Genomic DNA, 11,786 nt, shown 5'->3' with positions numbered 1-11,786 from the left:
CAAGATGTTGCTGTGCAGTTTGTGTTAAACTTTTCAACAAAAAAGGGTTTTTCAGTTGTCAGAGAGTAAATTAAAAGGTTTCCAACCAACGATGGCGGTGATGTTGACGCGTAACAACGTCACATCAAGACAGGGCTTTTCATCATGTCACCTCGGTTGTTGTCAAGGTGTTATCACTGAAACCGATATTTATACAGCAAACTATCATACCAATATTTTCACCCTAAAATTGAAAAATTCTCTGCTCTAATTTGGTCTGCAGCTTGGCAACTTTTACGTCGATTTTACTCTCACGCGCGCACGTTCGCGTCGTGTGCGTAATGTTTTTAGCATGCTTACACTCGGAAAATGTAAGACAATTTTGTCCAACTTTCTCACAAAATTACGTGTACAAAACCAGCTGGATTCTGTAATTTCCATCCTAAAACGAAAATTCGTGGCACTCATTTGGCGGGGGATCTGTTGGCTTTGGAATAATACAGCTACTCTCAATCATTAAAACTATTGTCGGAAGGGTTGAACAATAATCATATGAGAAAGATAAATGCTCTGGTGAACTCAATAAACAGGAAAATCAAGGTTGTTACCAATGTGCAAGGGAGATGATGAGAATTTTTATTTTAATTTTTGGGGGTAACGACATATCAATTTCAATATCTCAGGAATTATCAGTCAAAGTCACACAAGATTTTGGTAACTTGTAGATTAAAGATGAATTACAACGTTTGATAACAATACTGGAAAAGATTTTCGAAATAATAGTTTTAATTTAATTTAAAAGTAAAATATGCGTTTCTTTTTCCTTTCAGTATATATATATCTGGTTCTGATGATGAAAATACAGCTTACTTGACACTTCACATATAAATATATAGAGAATAATACATACCCTTTTCCGATCACATCCTGTATCAGCCTGAGAAAATATCAGCCAGAGGGCCGAAGGCCCGAGGGCTGATATTGGTCGAGGGCTGATACAGGATGTGATGTGGAAAAGGGTATGTTTTATTATATTTATTACATACTTAGTAATAAAAAATACAGAACACATTAAGTGGAGAAGAAAATAATTTAATTATGGTTGTAACGATGTATTTGATTGGATAAAAAATTATTTTATATCGTATAAAATGGGTTGCCTACGTCACAATGACGTGCGTCAAAAACGTATCAATCCGCCTGACGTTACATTCAAATTTTGAACAAGTTGAAGTCATTTTATTAGAACAATAATATTATCTTTTTTTCTTACAGCGAATGAATGAAAATTAAATTATAAGCAATGAATTCAATAGCTACCCATTTTATGCGGTATCAGTGCCATGAAACAGTTTACGCTTCTTTATAAACCGCTTCGCGGTTTATAAAGCGTAAACTGCCCCAACCCAGTTTATACCGTATAAAATGGGTAGCTATTAAATTCATTCCTTAAATAAGTAAACAATCATGCACGGACTTCTTAAAATGTACACAGTCTATTGTCTCATACAGTTTCGGTTTGTTTCTGCATGTTCTTCTATTTCAAATGTCCTCAATCAGAAATTTTAAAATAATCTATTATTTATCAGTTAGATTATCTTTACATTCAAAAGTCAAAATTAAGAGAATTATGTAACCCCCAAAATACGTGTATAATCACAAGTACTAGTTTTTTTTAGGTTTAATTTACTAGGGGTGTGATATTGATCCGTATCAGCCCTGCAGGGCTGATAACCTATATCAGCCCCGCAAATCCATATCAGCCCTGCAGGGCTGATACGGCTATTGTGACGTCAGCCATATCGCATATATGCAAAAATCCTGTATTTATTAAGTATGTAATAAATGTTATTAATGCACTGTCAAATCAAAACCAACAATAGAAAAACAAATTGTTTATTATGACAAATTACATGTGAGGATTGTGTCTTGCAAGATATCTACAATTTCCTTGCATTTCATTTCACCAGACACCATCAGATTTGGCTGTGTATTTTATTTTGCGCCTTTCGCGGAAAGCGGCTTCCGCTAGATCAATTAGTGCATAGATCGTAAAATAGCTTAATAATTATTTAACAGTTTGTATATGAAAAATCATGCACTTTCAGAAAAGATAAATCATATCCATCCATTTTTTGGGGGAAAAATCAGTTTCCAAACATTTGAAATGCCAATTAATATACATTTACAATATACAATGAGCAATCAACTGAAATACTTTACAGTATATCACAAGCAACCCTTCATTTGAATTCTTTATATGCAATCAGAAACTCTGGATAGCACTGGTTCCTGTCAAAAATAACAAAAATTGAAGGGTTTCTGATATTGTCAACACAGTAATCGTATCTCTTGTGTCCTTGTCTAGGGATAGTCGGAGGGCAGTTAATGCCTTCTCTCCCCAGAGTATATTTCCCAATCAGAACTCTGGCTTTAAACATATAGCGAGTACACCCTCCTGTGTATGAATTACTGTAAGCAGCTGATACTGCAAAGTACGATCCTTTCCCATATACAGTTGCATTTTTCCCGCTGAGTCGGAAATCAAAATTGTTGGTACAGATACCGTAACAAGTGTCAACGCAATCAGTGCCATGAAACAGGCTTCTCTCATCAACACTACCATCCTTCGTAGCAAGTACTCTTTCCATATTTGCTTTTTTCCTGCAAAAATTCAGTTGAAACACGTTCACAATAAGAGACAGTCCTAACAATTTGCAAACATTCTAGCACTGTACATAATTAGGTAGAAAGCGATCACAATATTGTAAAATCAGAGGATATGCATGGTCAATTTGGAGATACGTAGTCCAAAAAGGTAAATAAATTCAGACTATGAATACACAACGTCTATATTCTGTTGGATGACAGATTCTTCTTATACACTTTTATATTCTTTATGTTTCGAATTTACTGTACACATCATGGATGATTACTGAGTATCAAAAATCAACAACTGACAAAAGTGACAATGTGTTTTGGTTTAAATGTCGGTACTTATTTGTTATCAAATATAATTAAAAATTAATTTATGTACAAAAACATCTAATACATCATTATAATTAAAAGCTTACAAAAATGAAAACTTACATTTCATATTCTTTCCAAAGAACCAGATTCTGAATGCGGTAGATATTGCAGATCTGAAAACGTTTTTCAGAAAGTGTCTCGAAGAATGACGTTTTTATCTCTTTGAATTCTGGCGTTGTTTTATCTAGGTCAACCCATTCAAAGTCGTGCGTTATATCCACTGGATTCCATAACTGAGGATATGGTTCAGGTGCACGTATCTTCAGAAACTTAGGACTGGAATAAGAGTGGGTAATTATGAAAAATAACGTTATATGAAATCTTATTTTGGTTGAAAATTAAAACGAAAGAAAATATAGAAAAACCAAAAGATAGTTTGGCATAAGATAAATCATTCTTTCTAGTATGAAAAAGGAATCACTGTACAAAACAGCTGAACATCATAGAAATGCTGTTGGTTTACTCATCTTGATGACACTTTGGAGAGCACATGAATTCTTGAATCAGAAATATTTAAATACAAATGAATGTATAACCATGTTTAGCAGGAATTGCATAGATTATAATGTACTATGTATAGAAGTTTTCAGACTGTATGCAAGTTCTTATAAATTAGTGTGCTATAAGAGGACAATTGATACAAAGAATTGACCAGCTTACTTACAATGACTTCGTCAAAACATTAGAGAGGCAAACAAATTTTGGTCGTCTTGCAACCAAGCGAAGTTTTGAGGTGACATAGTTTAGCTGTGTCCAGTCGACAAATTCAATTCTGTATTGGTGTCTGTGATTTCGTCGTGTGAACAGGTAATTCTTTTGTCCCATTACGTATTTCTTCTCTAGTGTGTATTGAAATTCATCCTATTAACGATAAAAGATTTTCTTTTTTCCAGTAAGTTAAATATGGTACAAGAGTTTAGTGCATTCCTTTTTAATTTTCAAATTTTTAAATATCAGTCCAGAATTACGATTTTATGTATAGCAATATATTCCTTTGAGTAAACACACAAGAAATATATCGCAAATGTCATAAAAAATGTTGCCTATTCGATAATTTATGTAATTGACTGTATTACCTTTTCGTACAGAATCCAGCGCCGAAAGTCATCTAAGAAGTACCACCTCCACTGAGTGTGGAAGGAACCCGATGTCAGAGGCGAGTCTTCCGTGGCAAACGAAGAAGAAGATAGGCGTCTTGTTTCCAAGGGACAAGATGTGTTCAGAGGTTTTCCAGCAGATTTTTCAATGATTCCATAATCTTTAGCAAAATGCACCCTGATTTCGAAACTCTCCTTCCGAGCCATAATCTGAGTCAATATAATACAAATCACCTCCGTCAAAAATGAAATGAAGGTAGTTGATTCTCAAAGAAGACTTTCTTTTCAAAACATTTAACTTTAAAATATGATCAGAGGGTACCTTTGCGATTGCCATGTCCTGTAAATCACAATAGCTTTGTTCCAGTTTCTGGTTTTCTTCATCGTCAAAGCTGAACCATTCTCCATAGATGCGGATTTGCCAGAGGTAGGGGAGGGTAGTGTGGTGTTTATCACAGTCCCTTTCCTGACAGCCCCCTGTCAAACGACTCAAACAAATGTGTCTCTTATGGGCATCCAATCTCTTCACACTTTCTGATGACTGTTCCTCTAGTAAAAAGAATATCAAGAGGTGAATTTTCCTTAAAGGTGCATAGACACAAATTTGAAGTTAATATTTTCTGTATAATATCAAGACATAAATTTTAATAGCATTTCACACAAAAATATATTAAAATGTTATTGCATCTTAAAGTTATTGAAACTTCAAATTTTTGGATGGGTTTGATTGACACTTCCTTGCACTCTCACAAATTTTGCTTTTATTCTTAATACGTAGTAAAATTGGCAATCTGGTTGTGTATTAATGAAAAATATTAAGACTTTAATAGTGAAAAATGATTATATTCAGAGTAGAAATTTTAGAAAGGGAAACCCGTTCACAAGTATCCTCATTCCGCGCTTAGTGTTATGCACAGAGTTTAGCAAATTGATCACACCCGTGAAACGTACACAGTTTTTGTAAACAGGGCACGAGCTCTGTTATTGTTGATGTTTGTGATTCACCGGGTGCGCTTAATTGTTAAAGTTTGTTCACCACAACTGCACGGACTGACAATGTACTGTGTGTATGTTTTGCTGCCGAACATTTCTAATCTGAATTTTCTGGATTATAGCTTTAATATTTTCATTTATACACAACTAGATTGCCACTTTTCCTAAGTATTAAAAATAAAAATAAAATTTGTTAGAGTGCAAGAAAGTTATGATCAAACCCATCCAAAAATTTGAAGTTTCAATAATTTTAAAGTGCAATAAAATTTTTAATATAATATAGTGTGAAATGCTATTAAAATATATAAGTCGTGATATTATACAGAAAATATTAACTTCAAATCTGTGTCCATGCACTTTAAAAGGACATGGGTGAACATGACGTGAGATAAACCCATAGCGCAACAAACATGAAGGTGAAAAATTAAATTTCAATGATTAAAAAATTTCCTTAATATTTCATCTAACATTAAAGTATACTTTATGTAAAATCTCTACAACTTGCACAAATCTCATGAAGGTTGAACTTCTTTGTCTATGAAATACTGTACATACACGAAAGAGGACAAAACGAGTCATTTTTTCACACTATAACACTTTTTCGATACGAGTGGGTCTTCGCTCCATTTTTTTGAACGTTAATCCTCAAAGTTTTTATACAAACATACATATTTAGGTTTCCAAAATTATAGAGCAAAGACCCACTATACCTTAATACATGAATATAATTTTATATCATAACTTTCGTATCTTTTCAAGAAACACTTGAAGTCCTTAAGTCAATGGTCATATTACAAAATGATTTAAATGTCACACTTCATCAGAACTTGTGTAGCGTAGTGCTTAGCGTGCTAGTCTCAAAAGAGAATGCAACTCAGAATTTTTATTGCCAGGGTTCGAACCTAATGGATATCACTTTTTTTTATAGAAAAATAAATTTTAACTAGAAACTCTTGTTGCTACAGCAACAAATAAGGTCTTCCGTTCTTCTCTTTTTATCTGTAAGAAGGATATTTTTCTATTTAAAAAAAAACAGACAAAAAAAAAAAATAGACAAAATGCAAAAAAAAAAAAAAAAAAAAAAAGTTCCTCCATCTGGGCTCGATCCCAAAACCATTAATATGATAGTCGGACACGCTCACCACTGAACCATCGAGTTCCACAACATTAAAGGGATTTTGTAAGCTTATTATTTTTAAGGTTGAAGGAAATAGTTTCGTAGTGAAAGAAATAGTTTCGTAGTAAAGTCCCGGTCAAATTTCTTAAAAAACTGAGATATTGGCTGTTTGATGTGATATTGTATGTAGAAAAATGATTAGAGTAATTATAGGACACGTTTGCAGTGAATCAGAGTGCTTGCTGAAACATGTAGGTATTACTATGACACTTAGCATATACAGAGCTGTAAGTGCGAAACTAACACACGTGGTCAGTTGCAGAGGAAAATCAGCTGAAAAGCCGTAGGCCTTAGAAGAAGGTGTGTTTCTCAGAGGGAAGGTTAATGACAACATATCAATTAATGAATATTTTTTTAGGGCATAGATTGAGTTACAGAATACTGGGTGTGTTACCCTGCTCGGAAAAACATACCCAAATCTGGGTAGTCCCGGGGTGCATTTTTGGTACATGTGCACTTTAATAAGCACATTACATGTAATTTGTTGACATAATTTGTGAGTCATGGGCATTTTCTCAACTCCACAATCGTAGAAAGCGAGATAACTGTAATATATCTAACCTATATAAATTGCGTGGAAATTGATTTGATAGGAAAACATCGCTATTTCCTAGATTCATTCAGTTAATATTCAATGTAAATAAAATTGAAATAAACTCTACATACAAAGGAGATCAAGAATACTTGGTATTAAAATTTCGTATTTGAGCAGGAGAATCGAATGTTATTGACAAAAAGTGAAGAAATACCCAATACAAGCTTTAATTAATTTTCATGCTCGTCAGCACCTAAATTTCAGACAGAAAAAATGTAGTTGTTGCCTATATTCATTAGAATTTCATTATATACTTCAGAGACTCACTGTTACACACTCAGGGCACTTTCTTTGATGTGTCTTCTACTGCAATCCTTAAATTTCATGTCGATCTGTGGCGTCGTTTGAACTGTAGAAAATTTTTCTAGGTTCCTATTGATTTTTAAAAAAACAGAAAAAGGGGGGGGGTTATAAGAATTTGTAAAAGCGAGAGATGTAAACACCCCCACGGACTCAAGCTGGATTGTGACCTTAGGGTCAATGGGGTCAAAGGTCAAGGTCATTTATCGAGGTCAAAGGTCAGGCTCATCCAAAAACCTTTTAAACTCGACTTTAACACTTGAAGCTGTATCAAGCTAAATATGATTAAAAAAAACTCTTGAGTAAGGGTCAAGGTCAAAGGTCAAGGTCAAACATCAAACTCAAAGGTCAAGGTCATGTGGCATATAAAAGCAATGTAAATACTTTTCCAATGACCTTGACCTTTTGACCTTGGTGTAGTTTTATTTCTTATAATTGGAAGTTTTCGTTGTTTTTATTTTTATTTTTGGTGGAGCTGACACATTTCAAAACTACTAAATAGATGCAATAAAGTATTGAAAAAAAATCACATCCTGTGACGACCGGAAGTGACGGCGGAGACATTTATCCCTATATCTGTTGTTTACTCGTCAAGGTTTATTATTCATATAAGTTTAGTGTCTTGATGTGTTACCATAACCAAGATCTGGCTATGTTAACTACTCAGTTTCAGGACAGGAAATCATGAGACAGGAAGTCAATTTTTAACAGATATTTGCAGCTACTCTAGACATTTGCAGTCTCAATAACATGTTCTAAAATCATTTCAAATACTCTTTCTATAAAAGATATTTATGGGATAGCATGATACTCAATTTATGCAGTTTTTCTCTCATAACTGGAAGTTGCCGTTTTTGTTTCCGGTGGGACGGACAGATATCAGAATAACCAATAAGATGCAATAATAGGATGCCGAGAAGTATTCCAAAAAGAAAACTTGAAATTTCTGATTTCTTTGATCACTTCCTGTGACGACCGGAAATGACGGCGAACGATCTTAACCCTTATGAGTTTCCTTACTTATCAAGATCTATTACTCGTTCAAGTTTGGCGTTTCTCTTACCGTTTCCGAGATCTCTTTGTGATAACTTCTCATATTGAGGACAGAAAATCACGCGACCGGAAGTGAATTTTACGAAGATATTTGACTTTACTGTAGACATAAGCAGTCTATATAAAATATCTAAAAATCACTACAAATACTTTATGTATAAAAAATATTTATGGGAAAGAAAAATACTCAAATTATGTAGTTTTTCTCTTATAACCGGAAGTTGTCGTTTTAGTTTCCGGTGGGACTGATATATTTCAAAAATACAAATAAGATGTTATAATGTGATGCAAAAAAAGTTTCATGAAAGAAAAGTTAAAAATTGATTTTTTGGATCACTTCCTGTGACGACCGGAAGTGACGGCTGACGATCTTATCCCAACTGAATTTGCCTACTTATCAAGATCTACCACTTATATAAGTTTGGTGTCTTAATCTCTTACCGTTTACGAGATCTCGCTGTGATAACTTCTCATTTTGAGGACAGATAATCACGCGACCGGAAGTGAATTTTAAAAAGATATTTGACGTTACTGTAGACATTTGTAGTCTTAATAACATACCCAAAAATCATTACAAATACTTTATCTATAAAAAACATTTATGGGAAAGAAAAATACTCAAAATATGCAGTTTTTCTCTTATAACCGGAAGTTGTCGTTTTTGTTTCCGGTGGGACTGACAGATTTCGAAACTACAAATAAGATGCTATAATGTGATGCAAAAAAAGTTTCAGTAAAGAAAAGTTGAAATTTTCGATTTCTTGGATCACTTCCTGTGACGACCGGAAGTGACGCCGGAAACCCAATTGGGCTCGCCTACTTATCAAGACCTATTACTCATATAAGTTTGGTGTCTTAATCTCTTACCGTTTCTGAGATATGACTATGACAAAATATTTCTGAAAAAAACGGAAATCGGACAAATCTGACGACCGGAAGTGAATTTTGAAAAAATGAAAAAAACGTCTGAGCGTATTTACATTCTGCACCATCCCTGAAAATTTCAAGAAAATCCGCCCAGCCATCTCTGAGAAATTCGTCTTACAAGAAAAGGGGAAAAAAAAAATAATAATAATAATAAAAAGAAACAGTACAATCACTATAAGGTCTTCCGTCTGAAACGGAAGACCTTAATTAAAAAAATTTCCTCAAAACTTTTTGTATCTCATGATTTCTTAAAAAAAGAACTATGATAAGAACTTTACTCTAGATACTAAATTCACAATTTGAATATGATTTTTATACGTCTGAAGCTAGTGGGCTTTCTGCACGCTAAGTTCACCCATCTCCAAAGTTTTGGCCTTAGATTTTAAAAGATTTCAAGATTTTTTCGAATGAAGAACTATGAACCCATTTTTGTCATACTTCTCTTCAGGAAGTTTGACTTCACAATATGATCAATTCTTTGTTCACATGTATAATGCATTGTATCAGCCTTCTAGCTGGGTGAAACCACTTAATCAAACAAATATTAACACTACATTGGGATCCAGATTTCATTTGAAAAATGTAAGTTTTTGCATGAATTCTGCTTCACGTGAATGCAAAAATATGTCTGCTAATAAGGGGCCTCTTTAGCATCCATGGAATTCCGACAGATTGTTAAAAGACTTGACCTCCAAAAATTTAAACTACAAAAATATTGTCAATCAGAAATTCAAGATTTTTAAAACTATTTTTTCCTATTTCACGATTCTATGCCATAAAAACGATAGTGTGTGTCAACTTTCGTCGAATTTAGCCTGTGGTTCCCGAAAAGCACCGTTGAACCAAACTCGAAATCGTTAATATTTTTGTCAACTCCCGGGACAGACAGCCAGAATACATTTATACTTTGATCAGAAAAGCTCACTTGATTTCTTTGCCCATGAGAGATAAATTGATTAGGCTAAGTTCATTTTTTAAATGGAAAATATTATATATGTTATTTCAAAAACATATAAAGAAGAATTACGTTCAATTTTGCAACCGGCAGAGGAAATACTGGTAAGCTGGAGAAAATGTGACTTTTGTGGTCTTTGTGGCTTGTTGATCAAAGCATTCAGCAAAGGTAGATTTTTCTTTGGCCATTTCTCCATTCTGTATACTGACAGAACCCACTTGTTGTGTGGCGTCTCAAATGAATGTCCTTCACCACAGAGGTCGCTTTTGCATCTATTTTTGATAAAGTTGTAACAAATATGAAGATATGGACATTCTTCCCCACCATTGCAGTTTCTAATGTTACATACTTGAGGGTATCTATTTATAAGTATTACTTTCAATTCCTTATCGATATATTTGGATAATCCAAGCTTTTCTTTTAATCTCCCATTATGTGCATCGTTAAACCCGTGTCCTTTTCTGCATCTATATCCAAGTCTGCACCAACCATTTAGATAGAATTGGCAAATATGAAAATGGTTACAGTTCACTCGGTCACACATGCCATTTTGTGCCATGTGATCTGGACAAAGCGTGACCTCCTGAAGGAAAGGCCCAATGTAAAGTGGAGTCGAGTGCTCTTGTTTGAAGACAAGTAGCCTTTCTTTGGGGTCCAAGATCCACTCATCAAAATTAGATGGTATTTGGTAAAAGTCCTCCTTTAATCTTAAAATACTGACAATTCCGCTAACTGATTTTACTAGAAAATCGAAAATGCGTAATTCTGAAGAACTCTCCTCATCTCGACTCATGCTTCTTCTGAGGGGTCTAGTCTGGTGACAGTAATCATCGACACGGCTCTGGTGAGAATACTCACTAACACTGCTTGAGGACGATTCATCGTCACTCTCCTCACATGCACACTGGGCCCTGGGGTTTGACCAGTCTGGTCCTCTCCTTCTTCCCCTTCTCTGGCCCCTGCCTCTATTTCTTGAAACGTTTGGAAGAAACGGCATGCTTTTACTTCTGTGCATCATGTATCTTTTAGTTTAACCTGCATCAAAAATATGAAGATATCTGCGTTAATTAGAGTTGAAAAAAGCATTCAGCCATCATCCTCTTTGATTGTACACTATGGTATTCAGTTTCTGTTCTCTAATTTTTTTTTCTTCAAAAATTAAAAAGTATATGAAAGATGTGTTGCAAACAACTCAGTGATATCATGGTAAACAAATAAATCTTAAAGATGCAGTTTATAAAAAAAATATGAATATTGATTATAAATATTCTTCCAAGTCAATTTTATGTACATTGCAATAATTGCACATTTTCATTTGCTAGGTTGAAATGAAACTAAACTTTGTCTCTATATACATTGATGAACAGGTGTGTATATAAGTTTATCACTGCATAGTCATAAGATTAAAGGAATGCACCAGTTTTTCAACTGTTTATAATAGATAACGTCTATTTTTCGAAAATGGTAATAAAACTGCTAACAGCACATCAAAATAACGTGCATGATATCTTACCTGACAGAAAGAGAAAATATAAAATTTACGCCCATAACACAAAAGTTAGGTGAAATACCTGCATGTGATTACATAAAGGCAAAGCAAGAGATAACTTCTTTTGAAAGTAAACATACATGTACTAGAACATAATTTAGGGCTAATATACGGAAGCCCTGGAAGGGCAT

At 34.0% G+C, this 11,786-nt stretch overlaps 1 protein-coding gene across 1 annotated transcript; it reads right to left on the bottom strand.

Annotated features, from left to right (window-relative positions):
* Positions 1–1,861: 1,861 nt before the first annotated feature.
* LOC134242948 (protein mono-ADP-ribosyltransferase PARP12-like) lies at positions 1,862–11,719 on the bottom strand. Its single transcript, XM_062725152.1, has 7 exons — positions 11,620–11,719; positions 10,179–11,141; positions 4,429–4,655; positions 4,086–4,316; positions 3,674–3,870; positions 3,070–3,285; positions 1,862–2,643 (listed from the first exon to the last, which is right to left on the bottom strand). The coding sequence occupies exons 2-7, from the start codon at positions 11,122–11,124 to the stop codon at positions 2,223–2,225; spliced, it is 2,238 nt and encodes a 745-aa protein (XP_062581136.1). The 5' UTR covers positions 11,125–11,141; positions 11,620–11,719; the 3' UTR covers positions 1,862–2,222.
* Positions 11,720–11,786: the final 67 nt, after the last annotated feature.

This window comes from Saccostrea cucullata, unplaced genomic scaffold, assembly GCF_032062105.1.
Source record: "Saccostrea cucullata isolate Sc308-1 unplaced genomic scaffold, CSIRO_AGI_Scuc_v1 ctg128, whole genome shotgun sequence".
In the NCBI taxonomy this organism is placed as follows: domain Eukaryota; kingdom Metazoa; phylum Mollusca; class Bivalvia; order Ostreida; family Ostreidae; genus Saccostrea; species Saccostrea cuccullata.
The sequence above is the reverse complement of the archived record's forward strand: the minus strand, read 5'-3'. Positions and strand labels throughout refer to the sequence as shown.

Excerpts from the sequence above, each read along its gene's own strand:
- LOC134242948 (XM_062725152.1), bottom strand. The coding sequence starts at position 11,124 with ATGATGCACAGAAGTAAAAGCATGCCGTTTCTTCCAAACGTTTCAAGA. Across the intron at positions 3,871-4,085 it reads GCTGGATTCTGTACGAAAAG|GATGAATTTCAATACACACT; the intron begins GTAATACAGTCA and ends TATCGTTAATAG. Across the intron at positions 3,286-3,673 it reads AATGTTTTGACGAAGTCATT|TCCTAAGTTTCTGAAGATAC; the intron begins GTAAGTAAGCTG and ends CTCTTATTCCAG.